This window comes from Lactuca serriola, chromosome 7 (genome assembly GCF_051521515.1).
Source record: "Lactuca serriola cultivar US96UC23 chromosome 7, Lser_US96UC23_V15, whole genome shotgun sequence".
NCBI classification, from domain to species: Eukaryota; Viridiplantae; Streptophyta; class Magnoliopsida; order Asterales; family Asteraceae; genus Lactuca; species Lactuca serriola.
In genome coordinates, this window is record NC_136414.1 from 4,695,247 (window position 1) to 4,720,420 (window position 25,174).

At 36.7% G+C, this 25,174-nt stretch overlaps 1 protein-coding gene and 1 pseudogene across 2 annotated transcripts; both read right to left on the reverse strand.

The window, feature by feature from the left end:
- Positions 1-247: 247 nt before the first annotated feature.
- LOC145062337 (F-box/kelch-repeat protein At3g23880-like) lies at positions 248-2,398 on the reverse strand (annotated as a pseudogene). Its single transcript, XR_013687532.1, has 2 exons — positions 2,311-2,398; positions 248-1,501 (listed from the first exon to the last, which is right to left on the reverse strand). The product of XR_013687532.1 is annotated as an F-box/kelch-repeat protein At3g23880-like (transcript).
- Positions 2,399-16,622: 14,224 nt separating this feature from the next.
- On the reverse strand, positions 16,623-24,642 carry LOC145061134 (RIC1-like guanyl-nucleotide exchange factor). The gene is made up of 19 exons (XM_079008522.1): positions 24,283-24,642; positions 23,797-23,904; positions 23,009-23,619; positions 22,262-22,912; positions 21,379-21,574; positions 21,134-21,267; positions 20,859-21,033; positions 20,712-20,765; positions 20,459-20,638; positions 19,597-19,709; positions 19,347-19,505; positions 18,833-18,890; positions 18,637-18,738; positions 18,422-18,555; positions 18,205-18,340; positions 17,911-17,988; positions 17,580-17,696; positions 17,258-17,320; positions 16,623-16,933 (listed from the first exon to the last, which is right to left on the reverse strand). Exons 1-19 carry the CDS (start codon positions 24,427-24,429, stop codon positions 16,847-16,849), a joined length of 3,303 nt encoding a protein of 1,100 aa, XP_078864648.1. The 5' UTR covers positions 24,430-24,642; the 3' UTR covers positions 16,623-16,846.
- Between the last annotated feature and the right edge of the window lie 532 nt (positions 24,643-25,174).

Consider the following 25,174-nt stretch of genomic DNA (forward strand, 5'->3'; position numbering starts at 1 on the left):
TACAAATTTAACCAAGTCATGACGTATTAACAAGTAAAAAAAAAAAAAAAAATCAAATTGTCACTTCTCGTATCCAAATCATCCTTTTCTTTTCCTTTTTGCCAGAAAGAAATTGCACAAGGGAAAGTTGCATAGGTGTATAAAACATCTTATATACATTACATATTTATATTAGAGGGGGTATATGAACTACAATTACATGATCGTCCAAAAAAAACTACATGTAAAATATTACTATTAATCTCCTTGGTTAGTCTACCAAAATCATATTAAACAAGGTGATAGCGTGCAATTCAGCAAACCATTAGAAGTAAGAACGCTTGCTAGTTGCTCCAAAACTCCAAATTGCAAAGTGGCCATCATATTCGTCCTTGAGTTATGTCAATAACTGCTAGAGTCAGACCAACCGAGCAGAAATAGTGTTTCCACGTAGGAATCCACAAAGTAAAAATTAACTGGCGGACAAATCTCAAGGACATTGTTGTGTTCCGAGTGGGGCTCATAAACAACAAGTTTAGGTAGATGTTCATCATCGTCATCATCAGTCACTTGCATTATAGGTATGCCATTTTTACTAAATCCCACTATCGACTCATGTGGCGTCTTTATGGTGAACAGCTTTGTAAACGATCTTTGAGGCCCATGATGCTCCATTATCCACACAGTAGAGAAGTTGTAGGCTTCACCGTATTGAAGGAGAGCAAGAGACTCCCCAAGCTTAGAAAGACAATAGTGAGCTACACTATCCGGGTGGTCTATCACTTCAAAACTCTCATTAGTCAAATCAAATGACGTAATCATTTTATGATCCTCTGACATGGCACTCCAATATAGAAACCCATCAGTTGCTACCGCGCTAAATGAAAGTCCAATATAGCAGGCAGGTTCTTGGATAGACTTGTCCATTCCCCGGAGCTCAAGGTGTAAACCATATATTCACAAAATTGTGTAATCACCACAATCTTAGGGTCACCAGTGACTGGACATACCCCAAAACCAAAAGATGGTTCGCCAAGCACATCAATGAAAAATGGTTCACGAGGCACATCGGCAACAACAATTGATTTTCTAATCGAAGGATTCCAAATAACAGCCATCCCAGCTTTCGAGTCGGGATCAGAGCCATACAAGCACAACAAGCCATGAGAACTACCAATTACTCTCGGAAGAAAAAGTTGTTTAATGGATTGAGTAAGAGTTGGAACAGACATCGGTTGGGGGAAACTGTCATCATCAATATAACATTTGGAGAAGAGGACATAGTCTTCATCTATTGGCGGATATTCATACGACACAAGAAGATGATGCGGCTGAGTGTGGCAGTGGAGGCTGTGAGCAGCAATAAAATCAGAGCTGTCGATCAATGACTTCCATGTTTTGGACACGCTTCTGAACTGAACCAATGATCTCACGGGAAGCCTTTTCATGATTTCCTCTTGAATATGGAAAGGTATGTGCTCTGACATTGTTGATTCTAAGTGCTGTTGGAGGACTCCCTTAACTATCTTCAACAAAATAAATTACTACAAATTAAGATTTAAAAACCCGGGGATGAATGGATATATTAAAAATTAAAATCACTAAGTGGTGTTTGGTTTGGTTATTGTTATGGGAGGATTTGGAATTTATCAAAGGAATTGGAATTTGAAGGATTTGGAGCCTCAAAATATCCAATTCTATAACGTGTTTGGTTGGCAAGAAATGACAAGATCATGACCAACATGTGGTGCTATCATTCTACAGAGATCATCACATATTGGCTAATGTTTCCAGTTGTAGGAAATCAAACTTGAATAACATAACATACAGCAATGTAGCACCTTCATTACCAAAGGCTATAAAACAATAAAACTTATTAAACTCTGGCCGATGTTCAACTCGATAGACGATAGTATAAGTTCAATAGGACACCACCAACTAGATTATCAACGACAGTCATAACATGTTTTTTTCAGTTTTTTTTTATTTTATTCACCAAGAGGTCATGAAACTTAGTCGATTATATGACTTGAAAAACATAATACCAACCAAATACCAAAGGCTATAAATCAAATTCTTTTGTTTTCGTCTGTCACTTTGAAATTCCATGATTTATTTCCAAACAACTGCAAAGTAACCCAAAACAATTAAAAAAAAAAACGCAGCAGAATAGGGTAGAAAGTTCACGCCGCGCGGCAAATCTGAGAACAAATCAGTTTGAATGTTTCATCAACTTCGATATTATGTCTTCAATTGTTCATTTACACGCACCAGGAAACACGCAGAGTTGAATAAATTTACGAATCAAAAAGAGAGAGTGAGAGCAGTTACCTGATACGAACTATCGAGAGCGGGAGACAAGCAGTTCGTCGACGGTAGTTCCTGAGAGCACAGAGAAATCAATGCTACTCACTTTCTAATAGTAAATTGGGGGTTCCTTTGTTTTGTGATAATTTGCTATTTAGTCATCGAGGTATGACACGTGTTTTTAAGTTTGGCATGCCACATATTAAAAGAAATTTCAAAACAATCATTATCAATTTTATTAATGAAAGGTTTTTTTTTTTTCTATATGTCTCATTTTTTTTCAATATTATTTTGTGGTTATTTTGAATTAAAATTTTTTCGTATATCATTTTATGAGTTATTCTATTTTATTAAATTTCATATAATATTTTAATATAATAATTACAATAAATTTAATAATAAATGGATATCAATTTTATTAATTAAGTTATCTTTTAATTTCAAATTTCTGAAATTAAATCTAATTAATTTTTTGATTATTTATTTAAATTATTTGTTTAAGTTTAAAAGATAAAAAAAATTCAATAATAATAACTCATTATTTTTTTATTTTCTTATAAATTCAAAGTTCTCAAATATTTTGATTTTTATATCTAACTTTTTTTTAAAATTAACTCATGTACTACATGGGTCTCACAATTAGTTTCCTAATAAATGAAAATAATTTTGTCACTTATCATCTTCTAACGCATTGTGGCACATGACTTTTTCTTATTATGTTCATTTTTTTCCACATGTCATTTTATGATTTTTTTCATTTTATTAAATTTCATATAATATTTAAATGTAATAATAAATGCATATTAATTTCATCAATGCACTTTTCTTCTAATTATAAAATTATTAAATTAAAGTATGATTAGTTTGCTTTGTTTATTTATCTAAATTATTTATTTAAATTTAAAAGAGAAAAAGAAACATTTTAATTTTAATAAGTCGATATTTTTCTTATTTTTTTTATAAATTCAAACTTTTCAAATGTATAGAATTTCATATTTAATTTTTCTTTTAAACAAACTCATATAATACATAGGTCACACACCTAGTGTTTTTAATATTTTGTCTGAAAAAACAATTTTTTTTCTAAAGCCATTGACATTTATAAAAAATAAGAAAAAATATTATCGATTATACTCATTATAGCCTTTGGTGATTTACGTAACATGTGGTTAATATTGTATGTCAATTTCTAAATCAAAAATATAAAAGTAAGAATTCACAGGGAAGGTGTTGAGGGGTGTGTATATATATATATATATATATATATATATATATATATATATATATATATATATATATATATATATATATATATATATATATATATATATATACTCTCTAATAAATGAAGGTTTTTTTGCCACATGTCATTTTCTCCTTCATTTGGACATATAACATTTTCTAAACATTTTAAATTTTCTATTTTCCACTTGTCATTTTATTGTATTTTTCATTTTATTAAATTAAAATTTCACATTTAATATGTAAGGTAATATATATGTAAGGTATTTATTAGAAAATATTTATATATGTAATGTATTCAATACATTAAAGCCTCATTAATTTTAATAATTCAAAAAAAAAACTCATTTTTCTTATAAATTCAAACTTTTCAAATTGTTAAAATTTTATATTTAATTTTTTTTTAAAATAAACCAATGTAATACATGGGTCTCACATCTAGTATGTATATATATATATATATATATATATATATATATATATATATATATATATATATATATATATATATATAGAGAGAGAGAGAGAGAGAGCTAGGTTCAGGTGTTAAATGTAAGTATTGTGTTATTGTATGCTTCAATGCGGGCCAATCAAAATTAAATAAAAAAATAAATAATTAAATAAATAAATAAGGGTAATTTAGTAATTTGTTTAGTAACTTCCAAAATTAATCCCTATAATCATGGTATTGACCTAATCTCTCCAATTTAAATCTCGTTCCCCTCTTTATCACCGGTGTTTTCTTTCTTTTCTTTCTGGCCCGATCAGCAGCCACACGAATGGGGAAGGAAAAGAAGATCGTTGATCTCCAAGGGGGTGTTTTAGGTGGTTTAATCGACTGAATCGGATGGAGAGGAGGGTGAAGCGAGGGCAGCAAGGGTTGATTAGCAATTCTCCGCTTACTCTCTTCTGATTCTAACAGCGAGGGGTGAGACCAGAAGAGGGTCCGACGACAGGTGGGGCTGGTGTGGCATTGGCTCGACGGAAGAATACACCGTTAAAGCTCTCGACAAACGGCTTTGTCTATTCCGCCTGAAGGTTCAAGTTTCTTTATATTCTTATACTTCTTCAGACATGGTTCGTCTCGCTTTGTTTATAAGTACCTTTTTTTTCCTATTTGATTTTGTTGATTCAAGTTAGTTCCATCGTAATTATATGATGTTAGTGTTTCGAGATGTCGTTCTCGTTTGTCTGTATTACATTTATGTCTAATGCACTGCTTTTCGTTGGGGATTCAATTGAATTTTGGGAATTAGGGTTTTCAGAAATTTGGATTGACAGAATTTCTTCTGGAATTAGATAATGTGGATTTGTTAAAGCAATTAGATAAGTACATATTGTCTTTCATTTAGTCCTTCTGCAATCGTTATTGAGGATTAGATATGAGGACTATAGTTAGATTAAAATTATGTATAGATCTATCTCGGGTATGCTATTAGATACGTACCTCGAACAAGTACATCTTATGAATGAACTAGAACAAAAAATCAAGTAAAATTAAAACCTTGTTGCTTTTGAATGGAATAAAGTGCAGGGAAGGACAGAGGAATAAAGTGAGAGAGAGTTTCCCTCTCTGCATCAACACCGCGCCTAAACCTGAGATGGACGCATCGTAGTACACAATAAAATCCTCCATGCCCTCTGGCAGGGCTAAGATTGGTGTCTCGCACAATCTCTGTCTCAGTGTCTCGAACGCTGTTTGCTGCTCAGGCCCCCAACGAAAGACCACGGCCTTCCTTGTTAGCCTGGTCAATGGTACGGCTATATTGGAGAAATTGGATGAATCTCCGATAATAACCCCCTAATCCCAGGAAACTCCGAATCTCAGATGGAGACTTCGGAACCTCCCATCTCATCACGACCTCCACCTTGGTCGGGTCTACTGAAATCCCATTCTGGTTGACAAGGTGCCCAAGAAACTGCACCTCGCGCAACCAAAACTCACATTTGGAGAACTTGGCATACAAGCTCTCCCTCCTCAAAGTCTCCAGCACCTCCCACAGGTGCTCCTCGTGCCCCTCCTGCGTCTTGGAATAAACCAAGATATCATCAATAAACACTATCACTGACCGGTCTAACATCGGTCTACACACGCGGTTCATGAGGTCCATGAACGCGGCAGGAGCATTGGTGACCCCAAAGGGCATCACCACAAACTCGTAGTGGCCATAGCGCGTCCGAAACGCAGTCTTCTGCATATCCTCCTCTCTGACCCTCATCTGATGATATCTTGAACGCAGATCAATCTTGGAGAACCAAGATGCTCCCTGTAGCTGGTCAAAGAGATCATCAATCCTCGGGAGTGGGTAACGGTTCTTCACCGTTACCTTATTCAGCTCCCTATAGTCTATACACATACGATGCGACCCGTCCTTCTTCTTCACAAACAGAATCGGGGGGTCCCCAAGGAGAACTACTTGGCCTGATAAATCCCTTGTCTAGCAGCTCCTGCAGCTGCATAGACAACTCCTGCATCTCGGGAGGAGCCAACCGATATGGTGTCCTGGGCTATTAGAGTCGCACCAGGGAGTAGGTCGATCCTGAACTCCACCTGGCGCTCCGGAGGTATCCCCGGAAGCTCCTCGGGGAATACGTCCGCGAACTCTCGTACTACGGGCACCTCGCCCACCGTCGCTCTACCTGCCTCCCGGGTATCCATAACATACGCGACATAACCTGCGCAACCCTGCTAGAGGTAACGCCTAGCTCTCGCTGCTGAACATAAGGCTGGTCCTCGCTGTGGCTTCTCGCCCTGAATCACCAGCTCTCCCCCACTTGGGGTCCTGATCCGCACCAAATGCTGCGCGCAGTTGATCACTGCCCCATTGGGGCTTAGCCAATCCATACCGATAATAACCTTGTTCCCCCGCAATGGTATGGGAACCAGATCCACTAGATAACGCTCCTCAAATAACCTCAGCACATAATCTCAGAACACCGTCGATGCTCGCACCGAACGGTCATCTGCAATCTCTACGTTTAGAGGGCAATCCAACATGCCTGAAGACTCGGAAAATCTCTTGTTGAGTGCGAGAGAAACAAACAATCGGGTAGCACCCGAATCAAACAATACCTGAACTGGGATACCGTTCACATGGAACAATCCTAAACAGAGTACATACATAACATATCAAAATCACAATAGCATATCATAACAGCATAAATAAAAAGTCATACCCGTCACCACATCGGGTGCAGCGCGTGCCTCCTCGGTAGTCAACTGGAATGCCCAGCTCTTCACCACTAGAGCCTCTGCCTTGCCCTGCCGGCCATCAGTGATCCGCAGGGTCGCTGGAGCCGGCGCCTTCACTGGCGCTGATGTTGCTGTCAACTGGGGGCAATTGGCCTTCTTGTGGCCCCTCTAGTTGCAGTGGAAACACAACAACTCAGATGTCCGAATAACCGGTGCAGGGGCAGTACAATCCCTGCTGAAATGCCCCGTCTTGCCGCACTTGTAGCAGCCCGGCGATCCCAGTCTACACGCCCCCTCATGTGGCCTGCCGCATTTCCTACAGCGGCCCGGTCCTGACTAGCCTTTCGGCCTACCATCTGATCCCTTGGGCTTCTTCCCCGAAGCCCCAACCGATTGCCCCTCTTCCACTTTCCTCTTCCGAACATGCTCCAAATCAATCTCCCTCTCCCTCGCCCTGGCAATCATGGACTCCAGGGTAGGGCAAGCTGAAAAGCTAACATGCTCTCGGATGTCAGCCCGAAGCATGTCATGGTAGCGGGTCCTCCTCATATCCTCATCCCCCGCATACTGGGGCACTAACAACGCCCTCTCCCAGAACTTGGCGGCGATCTCCGCCACAGTCTCCGTCGTCTGCCTCATATCTAAAAACTCCCTGGCCAGCTGCTGAAGCTCGACAACCGATGCAAACTCTGCCCTGAACCTGGCCACAAAGTCCGACCAGGTCATAGCCTCAACAGCTGAGGCTCCCAATGAGTCACCTACGGACTCCCACCAATCTCTAGCTCGGTCTCGTAAACATCCTGCTGCATATCTCACCTTCGACCCCTCGGGGCAGAAGCTGGTCAGCTGTGCGGACTCAATCTCCGCAATCCATCATCTAAAAGCAATGGGGTCCTTCGCCCCATGGAAAATCAGCGCACTACTGCCCCTGAAGTCCTTAGAGGACAGTGTGCGAGATCCTGACTAGCCAGATGCCATGTCACTCCTGAACGCCCTGTAACGCCCGGGTTTCAGGGCTAAGCATATTTGTCAATGTAATAGTCTAGGTCAACTATTGTAACTCTTTTTGAAGTAATAAAGATGAAATATTTGAGTATTATGTGAATTATGTGTGTTTATGTGTTTATTATTTAATTATAAATGTATAATTACTAAAGAATAAAAATAAGCATCAAAAATTAAAGTGTGAGACAAGCCCTATATCTTTATATAAAGTTTTAGTGGTCGAAACAAGGATTCCAGGGATATAAGGAACGCCGAAATCCGAGTTATAACGAAGAAGTTATGACCCGTCGAAGTTTTGCGTCAAAACCGGCACGATACCGGGAAGCGTAAATAGTGAATTTACGATAGAGCGAGATTTAGCCTTAGCAATCTAAACGAAAGTCATAGAATATGTTAAACTAAGAACATCGATAAAAAGAACGCCCAAATCTGACTTCGTATGAAGAAGTTATGATTTTTTGAAGTTTCAGATTAGTAGTGTACAGCTCGAAATTCGAATATTAGATCGAGTGATTTTTAGCCGACACGACCTAAACGAGAATCGAAGATCTCGTTAAGAGTAGCGTAACGAGAAAAATATGGGCGAAAACGGACGTCGGATGAAGAAGTTATGAGGATTTAACGGACTAATCCTGTCCCGGCCTGTTAATAATATAAAATTTAAAATCGAATCAAAATTAGCCGACGGAGTCTAAATAAAGTTGTATAGTACGTTCCCACCTTCGCGTGGATATAAAGAACGTCAAAAACGGAGCTCGTATGTGAAAGTTACGAATTTTTAAAGTTGGAAAGTGAATTTGCGAAGCTGATGCATCGACTGATGACGTGGCTTAATCCTGACCATCGCTTGCGGCCCACGGTCCTCGCTTCGGATGATGACACGTCGCCTCGCATTACGCTCAGCGTCTGAAGTCTGTACGCCCCGTGTACCTTCGCTTCTTATCCACTCCGAGGTCGGTCCACGTGCGAAGCCAGCTGGAAGTCTTATCCGAGGAGTACGTCCAGCATAATTCCGAGATCAGGCGCCTATAAAAGGCATGCGAAGGGTCCGAACTTCTCACTCATTTTTCACTCCAAATCTCTTTCTCTCTCTAGTTTCTTTCTCTCTCTAAGACCCCAAACCACCCTAAGCCCTAGATAAAACCCCTAGCTCCCGAGGGAAGCCCCGAGGCTCCCGGAGTCCCGAGAAAAAGGAGTCTTTCGGTTTTGAAACGCTGCTCCAATTAAGTTCCGATTTTCGATAAAATTCGTTGTAAGTGAGCTACGCTTACGCAATTTTTAATATAGCTTTCAAATAAATATAGGAATGTTATTAGGTCCTTAAAATAATTATTTGGGCTATTATTATGAGTTATATTGAGTGTTATTAACGCTTATATAATAATAATAATAGTCAGACTATTAATTTGTCGCGGTTAGCGTTAGACTAAATCCTAGTGGTATTGATACTAGGTTTTATCGAAGGAAAATTGTTTTAAGAGTATCGAAGCGCTGTCCGAGTGCTGAGTCACCACCTACTCAGGTGAGTGCAAAGTTACTTTCAGCTTACACATAGATATGAAGTATTTTATATAAATTACGTGCTATGTGTGCATATTATCTAAATACTTGCTATCTATGTTGGATGAACATTGTTATACATGTTTTCAATGATTTAAACTGTATATGTATTTTATATCTACGAAAATGTTGGGGTAAAACATGGGTAGATGTAATAGGTGATGTGTGATAAAATGATGAGAGGCCTTGATGTTGATGTTGTTGATTTTGTCATCTAGCGGAGTATGGATGACGACCACGGACTCTTCTAGACAGTCCAGTGGAACGCTAGCAGGCTCGCAACCTGTAGGTGTTTGTGAACGATGTGTTCACCGGTGTACTCCATCCCCCACATGGTTGCCTTTAGGACATTTACTGCTAAGGACTCCCCTTAGCAGTAGTGTCCGTCCCGATGATGATCCTTAGGCTCGGTCCCTTATGATAAGTGTTTAGGGACGTAAAGTGAGGATAAAGGGAACGGGTAATCGGGTTATTGTTGATTGATGAAATTAATAAACTTATTTATTGTGGGTTGAAAACCATATGTGCTCACCAGGATCCCAAGCCTGACCCACTCAGTTTTATGTATTACAGGTAGTGGCGCTTGAGCATAGATATGATGTTTGGACGAGGGATTACAGATATAGGCCTGTAGATATGAAATAATGTAGTAAGGCTTATATTGTACTGTTTATGCTTTTGATCTGTACGAACATGACATCCCAAGTCTTTTAATGAAATACATTTCTATGGAAATGCTTTTGATAAATCTTTATCATATTTTGTTTTGGGACAAATTCTGCAACACTTTTATTTAAAATGTTACTCTAATTTTCAAACAAAGCATAAACAAAATCGGTCTTTTCTGGCCGTGATTTTGGGGATGTCACATGCCCTGAGGCGGTCCTCCATCAGCTCAACTATCCCTTCCTTGATTGACCCAAAAATGATGGGGGTCTACTCAAGGATGCCTCTGGTGATCTCTGATGCGATGAACTCGCGTAGCCTCTCATCTACTGGCTCGGAACCTGATCCCGAACCCGATCCCTCTCCTGAACTACCAATTGCTGATCTCTGACGTAGTACTACCATTCTGCAATACATACAGGCAGCTATTAGTGATACTAACACCTCTAGAGGGATCACATCCGCTACAAGTTCCCCGGTCTTGTCTTAGCCTTCCTTAATTCAGGTACGGATCCTCTGCTTTCAGTAGTACGAGCCCATACTACCCTCCACATCTATCCGTACCTTCCTCAAGGACTGCCTTGACTCCACCAGATCCCTTTTACCACTGCTGATCTCTGTTACTCTTATCCTAGGCTTACCCTAGGAAACCTCTGTCTCCACCCAACCCAGTCCTCAGCTGCTGAAGGTCTCTTTGTAATGCCAATTAGCCATTACCTGAATACAATCACATGCAACGAGGCTCAGATAATCCTTCGAGTAAGGGCCTCATCCCTACAACGGTTAAGACTCAAACAAGAGCTACGCAATAGGGTCAAATCCAACACTCTGAGATTATTCAACCCTGATCACATATGACTTTAATGTATTCACCTAACAGCTAACTCCCATCACTCAAAGCCCACATAGCACAAAGCAAACAGCATTCGGACAAAAGGGAACAATCTCAAGCAACTCTATCCTCATAACAGGAACTGCACTAGCATACAATGATAAGCGCATACTACCAGGCATCCAGGCATAACCTAAACATGCTATCCTACTACAGTCTACTCAATACTAGCATGCAACTCTCATAAGCCGAAGCACATAAAGCAGGCACATAAGGTATCACTCCTAGATCCTTAGTCCTATCCTAGCATGCTGATCTACTGAAACTGATAAACGTAACATAAACTTGTATGGGTACTTTAGGGAATACTTACTTGAGCTCGGCCGGTCGCGCACATCACACACTTCGTTCTTTCTCAAAACTCATTACTTAACTTTTAGAAAACATTTCCTTTTTTAAGATCTTTTAATCCCTCGATTTGAGTTCAGACACTCCCGAGGGTGTGTCTGAATCCCTCAAACCAGGGCTCTGATACCAACTTGTAACGACCCAATTTTCACGCCCAAAAATTTCATTTAAATTAAGTGGTTTGTAAAACATTTGTAGTAAAACATCATCCGATCATATCATTTCATAAAACATATCTCGTGTCTGAAAACCCAAAACATGAAAATAATAATAAAGTTAGAGTACAATCCCAGAACATCTCATAATGCGGAAAACCAATGTGTGTGTGTATGAGGTGCCGCTACCGCGCCAGCTCCTTCCCCTTCGCTGAAGACGTACCTGAAACCAAAACTGAAAACTATAAGCACGAAGCTTAGTGAGTTCCCCCATCGTGCCACATACCATACAATCACATCATATACATATTGCCAGGCATTTCTAGGGTGCCCGAACTACCCGGTACGGCCATTCTGGGGTGCAGACCTACCCGTACGGCCATTCTGGGGTGCCAACCTACCCATGCAGCCATTCTGGGGTGCCATCCTACCCGTGTCAAACCATTCTAGGGCACTGACCTACCCATGTCGAGCCATTCTGGGGTGCTGACTACCCTTCGGCCCTAACAACCGAACCTCGGGGACTATTTCACCCCTACTACTACTATCACATATATCATAGCATAATCTATTGTCAGACATATCTGGGGTGTCCGACCTACCCTTCGGTCCTAACAACCGAATCTCGGGGACTCTTCCCCCTCCTACTACCTCTATCTCATGTAACATATCATGCTAGCAGCTAAACATGTCATAACATACTATTAGGCATATATGGGGCGCCTAACCTACCCTTCGGTCCTAACAACCGAACTCTATCACTATCACATACCATATCACGCTAGCATATAACATATCAGGTAGTAACAACACAGATGAATATCACAAAGACAAACATCTAGCATACGATCCCTACTGGTGGGCCGGCATTGTGGCCGTAGACCCACCGCTAGTGGAAGGTAACTCACCTTGTAGTAGCTGCTGAACTGTGCGGGAATCCTCTGACCACCGCCGTTGCTGCTCCAGAAATCCTCCGGCTATAATTCCCACAAAACACTTAGTCAGAAACTGACATCTACTCTTAGGGTAAAATGACCATTTTACCCCTCACCAAGTCAAAGTCAAAGTCAAAGTCAACTTCTAGTTGACTTGACTCGCCGAGTTGGCTCGCCAACTCGCCGAGTCCCTATCCTTCCATTAGACCTCATACCTGTCTCTACTCGTCGAGTTAGGCGATGACTCGACGAGTTTTCCTTCTAAATGAACATCGACTAAATCCTCATCCGATTCGCCAAGTTGTATGAACAACTCGTCGAGTTCATCATCAACTGATACACAAGTCCTGTCCTTGACTCGCCGAGTTGTATGAACAACTCGTCGAGTTCATCTTCATCCTATGAACACGTTCTGTCCTCGACTCGCCGAGTTGATGAACAACTCGTCGAGTTCTATGAAGATTGCCTTGGACTCGCCGAGTCCGTTCATGCACTCGCCGAGTCCCATGAATTTCCAGAACAATGGCTTAGTCCAGAACGTTGGGTCACCCCTTGGGACCCCCTTAAAACCTTTCCACACTCAACTGGGTCCTTATAACCCTCAACTGATATGGGACAGAACCTTGGACTCGCCGAGTCCAAGAACGGACTCGCCAAGTTGTTCACAACCACTCACTGAATCTTCGCTTTCTGATGTACAACACTTGATCAAAATGTAGATCTATGCTTCTACAATCGATCTAGCAAGTAAAGTTACAACCTTTACATGCTTGCATGGGACTTTAAGCTCAAAAGGTCCTAAAACAAGCTCTCACAATGCATGGGGCCTTCCTTGAGTGCAAAAGCCACTCCTTTCTGCCTTGTAACCCCTCTAAGGACCTAGATCCGAAACATCAACCTCAAACCATGCTTGCAATCATGGTTGGTGACCAAAATGGCTTAGAAAAGCCTTAAAACTCCACAAAATGGGATCTATCAAAAGAGCAAGCAAGGTATAGACTTTATACCTTTTGAAGTCTGCAAATGATGCTCAAAACCGAATCCTTCAAGCCTCCTCTTGATCCTTCAAGCTTTTCCTTCCTTCCTTGGATCACAAAAGCACCAAAATCACTCCAAATGCCTTAGATTGCTTCAAAAACGGCTAGGGTTTGCTATGGGGGTCTTCTGGGAGCAAATGGGACTAAGGAGGCCGAGTTAAGGTGTTTAAATAGGATGCAAACACTCGGATTAGGGTTTTTGCCCAAACAGGGTCTACTCGCCGAGTCCACAACTTAAACTCCGCTCCTCATCCCGCTTCTACTCGGCGAGTTGGTCCTTTAACTCGCCGAGTCCAAGACCAAATGCAAAATATTTAAAAATTTAATAAAAAGAACACGTACCAAGAACCAGGTGCTACAAATGGTGATGATCTATTCTTTGATTGGGTATGTTTCTTTTGATTGGGTTTTACTAGTTAAATAGATAAAAAAAATCAATTATCTTGATGATCTTATTGTATAGTTATGAATTTTGATAAATATGGAGTACATTGTGATCTAAGAGAAAGAAAACATAAACGTGTGGTACAATTATTGAGATTGACATGAAGAAGATAAAAAGAATCATGAATTCCAATTTTGTCGGAATGGAATCATGAATTCCAATTATGTTGGAATGGAATCATGAATTCCAATTCTGTTGGAATCTAAACTACAATTTGGTTTTGTTTTGACAGAAGTTGATGCTTTAAAAACGGACCGCAAATTTGAAAGTGATTCTAAGCATTCTCATAGAATATTATTCTCGCATGATTTGATTCATGGCAGTTATTTTCATTAAATGTATAATTTCATGGATGATCAAGGAAAGAGCTATTCTTCTGATAGAATAATCTACAATAGAATGATAGGAGTATATGTAATAATATATTCTGCTAGAATATTAAGGTCGAATAATATACATATTTTTATTTGTTATTAGTGAGTATTTCATTGTCATAGACTATTATATAAAGTTTTTACTTTTGTAAGAATGTAATGAAAAATTTGAAGTTGAATCCAAAAATGTGTTATTAGTCGGCGTTGGTATTCTCATAGAATATCATTCTAATAGAAATATGTATCCTGAAATTTGTAGAGAATCTGATTTTAACAAAATAAAATCGGGTTTAATTATAAAAATTACGTTATAATTAAAATTAAAGTAATTAAAAAAATTAGAATTTTAAAATCAAGAGAGTTAATTATTCCCAAAAATAGGGAATTTGCCTTTTTTAAATTTATCTCAATTGTCTAAAATACCCTTATAATGAAATTAGATGGTATTTTTCAATTATCTTTAATTTAATAATATATATTAATCACTTTCTTAAATTAAATAAAATGATTGACCCGCATTTATGCATACAATTACATAATAATTAGTTTAAATAGAATATCCTAAGCCTATATATATATATATATATATATATATATATATATATATATATATATATATATATATATATAAGGCTACAGTATAAGGGAAGGGAAGAAAGAAGAAAATGAATGAATGACTATATATATATATATATATATATATATATATATATATATATATATATATATATATATATATATATATATAGTCATTCATTCATTTTCTCCTTTCTTCCCTTCCCTTATACTGTAGCCTTTTTTTTCAATACTAAACACCATTATATATGAAGACACCATTCCCTTTTTAGTTTTTATTGCACTTTTAGTGTTTGAGGAAATCAGAAACGCCTGGAATCTATCAAATGAATGAAACATGAAGTCGGATATGATTTAAGGATATGGAATGTATCAATAACATAAAATAAATAACTATTAACATATTTTACTTATATATTTTTTGTTATTAAATAAAGGAAGAATGAAACTCAATTCCTTCCATCCTCCCTTAGCAATGGTGAAGTCCATCAAACATGGGAGGAAGGAATTTGAAGATCCCGATGGAATTAAATTGTGTGTATATGGTAACAACACATGCAATGGAATGGAATCTCAAATTCCAGTTCCATTGGATTCAGTCATGACTGCAAATCAAGCATGTCCTCGGTGTTTATGGAAGGAAAAACAATACAATTTTTTTGACATAAAGCATGAAAGATGAACGGACACTCATTTGATGAAAATGATAGAGTTGTTTAATGCCTATAAGAAACAAGAGCACGCATGGAGCATAAGTAAAAAAGATTTGCATCATTGCCATGTCAATGAATAGACTGTAAGAAAAAACACAACGTAACTACAAAATTATCACTTTTTTCCATGACTTAAACATCATTAAAATTCTATTAACAATAATGTAAACATCACACAACCCACATATAAAATTTATAAAGGCCATATGCATGACCTATGGGCAATATGTCTTTTAATTGAGCACCAACATATAAAAATGTTTGCAAAGACAAAGCAAGCATAGTCGGTATGTGGTAAGATCCATCGATCTCGCAACATAGAGAGTTGTTAGCTGAGCTAACAGGAATGTAGAAACAGAAGGTGTTGATTCGTATAGACAACAAATCAGCATTGCACTGTCAAAAAATATTGTCTTTCATGGAAGAAGCAAACACATTCACACTCGATTCCACTTCTTTCGAGAACGTGTGGAAAACGAGCAAGTGATTGTTGAACATGTTTCAGGAGACAAGCAACAAGCAAATCCACTTACAAAGGTCTTAGCTCGGATAAAGTTCGTAGAGATGAGATCGTTACTTGGTGTGCAAGAATTACCCTCAACTCAGAAATTCAGAGGTGGTTGTTGGTGAATAGTTGAGACAGATAAGGCTTGATAGCATGTTCTAGTCCAGATCATCAATTTCTTGGGGTGTTGTCCAAGTCTTGGAGTGGTGTCCAAATTATTCTAGAACAACTTGAGCTATAAGGAAAGTCTATATTTTCAGGAATCCTTATTGTAAACAAAATTGAGTTGGAGTTTTGAGTTTAGTTTCTTCAATAAATTGCGAGTTTATGCAATACACGTTCAATGTTCTTCTTTTCTTTTCTTTAGTTATTGGGTATGTCGACTCTCATGCCCTAACATGCTTTAGACAAACAACCTCTATACGATAGACCCAAAAAAAGAGCATACCGACTGATCTAAGTAACTAACGAAACCAACTCAAATAGGTAGATTTTAGGTACAAATCGAAATGAGTCGACTCAAAAACAGTTTCTATCCACCTTTTGAGTATGCTTTGTAAGAACTATAAAATAATCTAATTATTTAATCAAACTAATTTAAGAAGCTATATGGATCAAAAACACATTTTACTTCAACCTGTTTGGCCCATTCATTCAACTATAACCAAAATCCACCCATTAGCAAGCATAAGCATATAGAATTATAGATAGAATAGAAATATGACTTCTGTTATCCAAAAGCTACCGTTTCTTGAGAAAAACATCTTATATACATTAGATAATCGTCCAAAAAAGAAAACTACATGTAAAATATGTAAGTGTAAAAGCAACTTTTCTCATAATCAGAAAACCAATAATAAATTGAACCGCAAATACAAAATGATACAACCTAGTTTGATTTATTTGTGTTCTCATCAGGTCTCTTCTGTAATTTCATTGGATGAAAGTTTCTCTCCCAAGCTTCCCAGCAAATCATGGTATTCAGAAAACGATGGATGCGACTGACACACGTAACGTCACACAATATTAGTGGTTTGTCTTTTTCCAAAGATTAAGGACAAAATAGCAACCAACTTTCATTTATTTGTTTATTATTATGTGTTACGGAAATTAGTTTTTTCTTATTAGGACATCATTATACATTGCAAAATCTACCCACTCATAGCATTGTATTTTTCAAAAAAAAAAAAAAATTATAACAGAAAGAAATGAAAATAGAATGCTATAATAAATAAACAAATCAATGGAAGTATGTTGCTATTTCTTGCGTTTAACCCAAAGTTTGGGTTAAACATAACTGAACTGAAATTTTAGGGGACGTATACCTCCAGTGTTGCACTATATGCTTTCCAGAGTCGCATATCATGGCGAAATAAATCAATGAGAACCTATATATACCAAAATCACATAAAACATACATATGTATTCTAAAAACAATACTGATTTACATGAATCTGATTTTCTGATTATTTAGGGTGAAGTAAACAAAGATTTGGACAAGTAGATAAGGAGTTGTAGAAAAACTGATTACTGAGATAAATGTAGAATTACTCAACTGTGAGTTCTATAATAACTGAGAGCATTCTTTAGCTTCTGTTTTGCATATATGATATAGGACTAGCAAATACATTCACACTAATATCTTACCTCAGATCGCCTTAAAAGAGTCGCCAAAACTACAATCCACTCTTTAAATTTGACTGAGCACATATGAGACAACAGGAATTCTGCATCCAACCGACTTTGCAAGGTTCCCATTTGAAGCTGAAAATAATAAACAGATTTTGTAAATGCAAAAATAAAATGATATAAGAGCAAGTCCATGCACTACATAACAAACAGGCTCTTAGGGTCAAAGTCATCAAATAAAAATTCGATTTAAATGTCAAATTACCTAACTACCCCACCCCATAACTTAAATCAACTGATTTTTTTATTATGAGTCAGTCTTAAGAAGTTTATGTAACAAAAGGAATACCTTCCGGCTTATCAATTCAAGTCCAGAAGCAAAATTCTCCAAACGAGCACTTCCATATTTTTCCCGTTGTAAATATTCCTGTCAGTAGAATTTATGATTACATAACAAGCAAATTGCAGAAAATAGCAACATATATCGGCAAGAGACTTTACTTTTTTACTCATAACAGCAACGTATTAACAATTCTTTACACAAAATAGCATCATACTTACATTTCCTTATTCATAATAAACAATATGTAAGTCACAAATAAAGTACAATGTCTATTATTGATTATCAAAGAGCTTCTCTTACCACTAGATCAAACTGGGTGCCTTTCACAAAAGCAACAAGCTTGGAGAGTTCTTTCCCAGACATCAAGTAGCTAGCATGACTTTCTAGGATATTCTTGACAGAAGCAACATGTGCATTCTGCTCTTTGAATGAAGGGCTATTTCGTCCAAAAACAAAAAAAAATCAATTACTATCATTTATAGCAATGTGAATCACATGCAAACTAAAGAACAATTACCTTCTTGCCTCTGTAGACTGTTTCCTATAACTAGAAGGAAAAAGAAATAATCCAAGAAATCTTGGAGATAATTTATCCGAATCTGTTGGTGTTGTAGGTTCATATTCCCTTCCAGATCTCAACAGAAATCTCACCTGGGTAACAAAAAAAATATACCGTCATTACCCCTGCCACATTTAAGTATTGCCCTTATTACCCTTGACACATGTACATACCAACTCCCCAGCAAGTTCGTATAAAGATTCATCCAGTGTTGCCTGTAACAACCGTAGAGCACAGTATTGACTCACAGGTGCTCCTTCGAGCTTTGCAATAACCTTCATTCACCCACACAAGTCAACAAAAAAAAACATCAAATCTAAAGCTTTATTAACTACAGAAGTCAAACACTAGTCAAACCTAATCACATACAAGTATATAGCAAGCTGCCGTTTGATACCATCTCCTTTGGAAACATTCTTCAAACAACCTGGATTAAAGCATAAGCAACAAACAACATATTAATTAAGGCAAATTGTAGAGAATAGCAATGGAGTTTACCCTATCTAGCAATATAAGAAATGTACTTTATTTTTTACCTGTAATAACAATGTACTTATATTTCTTTGTTGATAATAGCAATGTACTTTATTTTTCACCTATTATAGCAATGTACTTACATTCTCTATATCTACCAATATAGGAAATGTAAGTACATCGATTTTATAAGTAAGGAATTATAAGATACATATTGGTAAAAAAATATATATGTAAGCAAGTTGTTACTATGGTAAATAAATGTAAATATATTGCTAGTGTGGGTAAAGAATCAGGTACATTGTCTAAATTGATAAAAATGAATAAAGTATGTTGATATTTCCTGAATCTTGACCTATTAATTAAAAGGTAAATCCACAAGTAAAGTTGAAAAAAAAAAAAAACTTACTCGGTTGATCTACCAGCAGCAGAAAACAAGTCTGCCCAATGTCGACCATCAGTCTTTCTTGCCACACTAACAACAACATCAAAATATTCTGGAAATTTCTTTATTAAATCACAAGTTTTCTCCAAAAGAGAAGGGCTTTGATTTCTGTTTGCATTTTGGCTGTCAACAAAGTTTCAGTATAATTTGTGAGATACTTTAAAATAAAATAAGAAAAAAAAAACATTTAGAAAAGAAAAAATGCTAGAATTACCTGGAAATTTCAGCTTCAAAAACAGTAAAAAGAAGCCACTCTAAGCAATGTGAAAAATGAGGCTTCTCCTCTGATAATCGAGCCAGTTGTAAAGCTTCTTCACTTTTATCTCTCTGAACAAGAACAAGACCAACAATTTATAAGCCAGTTTTAAACAACTTTACCATTATTTTTACAGTAGTGCGATCCATTTTAGTAATACTATAGAGGCTTAAGATCCATGGAAAACCCATTTTTCCGTGAGTACTAGTATGGACCATTGATTCAACAAGGGCATGGTTGTCAGATGTCACATGCTTTGATTGTAATTTTTTTACGTAATTAATCATCCCAATGCAACATGTCAACTTGTGGTTGGTGAGCGTGTTTTTTTTTCCAACAAAACTTATCTGGTAGACTTTATTTTTATTAAAAATATAAATAAATAAACCAAAATTCGTATTTTTTTTATTCCCTACAATTAAACCCAATCTTGACAATTTTATAATTCCGATAATTTGAATCATGAATAATAATGAGCGTTATGATACAGTAGCATAAGTTGTTGAATGATCATAGCAAACATTATAATTCAAATAACAGATTTCAGAGAAAAAAATGAAAATATGTCAAGATTGGTCTCTATTTGTAGACAAAAGTACAAATTTTGATGTATTTAGTTTTTTCCAAAAAAAACAAAGTCTAGCTTATATGTCAAATAAGTTTTGATGGAAAAAGAAAAAATTAAACTAACCAACCATCAAATCAATGGATCAGATTAGTCCTCGCAGTTCTTAGGAAAAAAATGCGTTCTCAATTGATCCTTCTTCATATTATTATATATTAGTTAGCATTTAGCAACAAGGATAAAATTTGAAAGCACCTGAAGAAGGTGGCGAAGCAGGCAATGTAGTATAGTTTGTGCTTGAGGAGATGGCTCAAAACATGGAAACTCAGTGCATGCTGAAAACGATAGTCTCTGGGTAATTCCAACTACAATTCCCGCATTTGGAAGCAAACCAAGTGGATACACTTCACGATCAAATTCAAGCTCAGGATCCAGCTACAAATATTATTACATTACGACTATATTCTGTCAAAAAAAAAAAGGAGGAAAATCATTAATCTGTGCTTACCTGTAAGAATTCTTCCTGTTTATAGGGGTCCACACCTGAAGATGGATACCAAACCTGTAACCAGAAATCATGTCATCAGTCATATATAAGATAAGGACAAAGTGGTAAATTAATAGAATTTTGTAAGATTTGAAAATTATCTATCACCTGCATTCCACGATGGCCATAGTCTAACCATGAAACTTCTTCAATCAAATTTGTTTTATCCACTGATCTTCCACATGTAACCCAAAACAGTTCTATAGACTCTGTAAGCTCCATTTCACGACCATCAATTAGATCAAGTAATGACAGTTCCCCATTCGCCCTTAGTATCAAACATCTAAAACGAAAAAAAAAAAAAAAAAAAAAAAAAAAGGAAAACAATAAATAATTTTGCACAGAATTACCATTTATATGGTTTAATTGGTTAGAAGCAAAACCTAATGGGTTCTTTTTCTGATGATGATGAAGCGTCTTTAATGGAGGCATCAGTATCTGGTTGATCGGGTATAAAACGCATTGCAGCAGGGTGGCACTTCGCAGTCATGATGGATAACTCTCGTACTGTAGAAAGCTGTTTGTCATTTTATCACTTAAAAATACAGGAAGAAACTTATAAAGACTAAAGTAACCCTCAATCAATGGTGTGCCAAATAAAATCAGTTCACAAACATAATCCATTTACCTGTAAAATAGGGGTACTGGAAGGAGTCAAGTCACCAGATAACTTCACATGGAATATATGGACATCAAATGGGTGGTAAGTCACAAGTAAATAGTCATTATAGACATCCATCACCAAGGGTTTTGCAAGCAATGGTTTTTGATAAAGAAGTGAGCTCTGATCAAGATGATATCTTGGGTAGAATAGCAACTCATACCTGCAAAAAAGTTGATAAGTACTTGTTATTTACCAATTAAACATGGAGTAGTTTTTTTTCTTTCTCATTAGGTCTAGTATGGATAAAGTGGCTCAATGGATGATGATGTCTATCTGGATATAGTGTTGTATAAAGACTTTTTTTCTGGACTGAATAAACTATCTGAATCTGAACCTAAAAAAATGTAAACCCTTATAGTATTATTACATGTGAAAGTATTATATTTTTTATTTTAAGAATACATTTTTTTTTAATAAAAGAAAAGCTTTAAATCTCGAAATATATATTTCAATAAACATCAAAAACAAAATGGATCTAAATTAATGTCATCAATTTATGAAATACTGCTTAAAGTGGTCACTGGATTTTCACGTGTTTTTAACATGTAAAATTCAACAAAATAGTTTTATTAGTCACATATTTATATATATGTACTATACTTATTATGCAAATTTCGTTCAATCTTAAGTCTGAATCCATAAGAAAGGGGTGGGGATAAAAGGGAAAAATGTAACAAATAGCATATGTATGTATTACACCAGATTTTTTTGGCTTAAACCATTAAGCCATTCTGTCCAGATTAAGTAAAAAAGAAACATCCATGTATAGTTGTCCAGATTAAGTCCTTAACCCATTAAGTCAACAAGAAACAGCCCCTAAGAATCTCATTGTGCATAAATTGCTCACATGTCTGATTGCTCGATGTAGTTGCAAACAACAACAATCTTCCCCATCCATAACAAGCCTGTACATTGAATCTTTTGTTCTTGAGTCACATCCCCAAAAAATCTCCATCTATTTAATCGAATGTCATATAAAATCAACCCATGAAGACCAGCAACTGCCAAATACATCCCATCCTCACTGGCTGCCACATGAAGAACAGGCCAATTTTGTGAAATATAAGAAACTGGAAGATTAAGATGCATTAACTTGAGTTCATCTGTATCTTGGACAACAAGTAACCGATCTTCACCATAGATAACTTGTCTAACATGGGTTTTACCCGAAACCCCTCTGTTAAGGCAACATTTCCCAAAAGAAAACGCAAGTATTCTCTCTGAAGAACCTTCTTCAACAGCATAAAGTCTATACCCATATTCATCCCACTGCATAAATGAGGTCCCACTCATTAAAGGTTCATAATTTCCATCTGGGTTTTGCTTTACCCCTGGAGATGACACGGAATTTAAACCAATTTGACGGATTGTAGACATCAAACGACAACCAGAAATAGACCAAACTGTAAGTCCTCTTAATTTCCATCCAACTGCAAAAGCAGAACTATCAGGTGTCCATGAAATAGAACTAACCGCACCGGTATCATCCATTGAATATCTACAGAAACAAACATGGGTAAAACAGTCATTCATCATTACAAAGTACAAACTTCAAAGATGAATTCCATGATATAATTACAATTTACAAACTTACCCCCAATCATGTAAGGAGACAGAACGAATAAGTGAAATGGGTTCGCTAATTTCATACAACTCTATGACACCTCTTCTGGTGCCAACAGCAAGGATTTGCTGATCTGGCGAAATGGAAGCACATACTGCATCGCCAGAGCCTAACCGATACTCGGGTTTGACCGAGTCAGCTTGCTTCAGACCTCTTTTACTTATGGAACATAGCACCAATTGTCCATCAGAGAATAGAACAAATAACAGCCTTAGTGGCAATGAAAACTCCAAATAAGTGATGGCTGATTTTCTAGACAGAGAATGACTGGATGATACAACACCATTAGACAATTTTGTATGGCCATTTCCAGTGTTCAAATGGAAGTCAAGATCCAAGGCTCCATAAAACTCACCCTTCCAAGACATATTATACAAACTTCCATTTGAAAGTCCAACCAACAAGTTTTTGCTGTCACAAATGATATTGCTCATCATCAGGTCCTTTTCTGAAAAGGGGACTTCCTCATTCATAAGTAGAGAAATATTCGCAAGAGATAGACTGGATGGTTGTTTTCCTCCTATGTGTATTTTTTTCTCCATAAACTGGACTTTATATATGTGAAGATAAAATGAAGATGTCTGCAAACAAAGGAAACAATATAAAAAGTTACATTATTCTACACTTGATATCATGATTCTAAGCATAGCAAAGAGATTTTACTTTACGAGCAACAAAACGATCCAAATATGATGCTCACAAAGTTATATAAAAACACCAACAAGGACAAGAAGCCATTTAGCCAATCCCATACTTACAAGAACAGCAATTAATTTGGTATCAGGGCTCCAGATAGCCTGCACATTTTCCCCCTCTCTTGCTATTGAATCCGGATCTCGCTTGTACTTCCCTAATCTCACCCTATGCTGCACCAGATATAGATCAAAACCAAAAATTAATGCTCATGATTATTAATTTCTTAAACCAAATGCATAAATTTCGCTAAAATTTTAACTGTATTTTCAGTTAAAGCAATTGGAAAACTACTTAAATATGTGGCCTAATAAAGCATTGCATCCACTCGTTGATTTTAGTACTCCATTCCTTTTTAATAGGAACTCGACTACAGTTCCGTACACCACTGTCAGCAAAATTCATGATCATAATCATCAATTTCCTATATCAAGTGCATCAATCTAGTAAAAAACCGATTGAGCACAACTCAAATTGCGAACTAATGATGTAATTTCAAAATTTGTGCATATACATACTAACAATTTGTAAGGATAGAGAGAGAATTAGACCTGCGAAGAGCTCCACAGCTCAAAATGAGAAGGGCAAACAACTAGCAATAAACGATCAACAACTTTAAGGTATATGATCTGCTGCGAAGTTGGACATAGCCCTGATTCCAGAGGGATCACCTGAGGCCATCCGTACGCCATATACATCTTCGCTTCTGATTGTAAGTATGATTATATCAAAATTTGAGTTGGTTTGCAGAGGATCAAAGGGATTGAAATGCTAGGGTTTTACGAGGAAATCAGAAATCATTGGGGGAGAGGGTAGAGACGGAGATGACGACCATGATTCAGGAGAAATAGAGGGTGTGTGGATCTGAGATTTTGAAAATGAGAAAATCGGGATGAGACGAAGTTTGAACTTCTTTTGTGGCCAAATTAAAACCTTTATAGTACAAGGGCTAATGGGTAACAATTTAAAATGCTATGGTAACTTGACGGTTATTTATGACTTAAATTGTACGACTGTACGAGGGCTAATTTTTGTACAAGTCTTTGCTAAAAGTCTAAAACGAGGAATAACAATTATGCATTCTTGCACTAATTTGGTGTATTTCATATGTATCAAATAAGTTCTATAGGATCCAATTTTAATATGTGTTTTTTTCTTTAAGAGTTATCACAGTTAATTTTAATGAAATTAGATAATTTTTTAATATGTGATTTTATCTTTAAGAGTTATCGCAATTAATTTTGATGAAATTAGATAATTTAAAATAGAAAAATAATCATTTTTCTTAAGTTTTTGAATAATAACCATTTAGTCCGGAATAACGTATTTTAAAGTTGTTATGGTCATTTTGGAGTTGGCAATTATTGGTAAAAAAAATCATCCAGAATGTGACATCCATACATTTTGGACTGAAAAATGCATTTCGGATCCCTTATTCGTAAT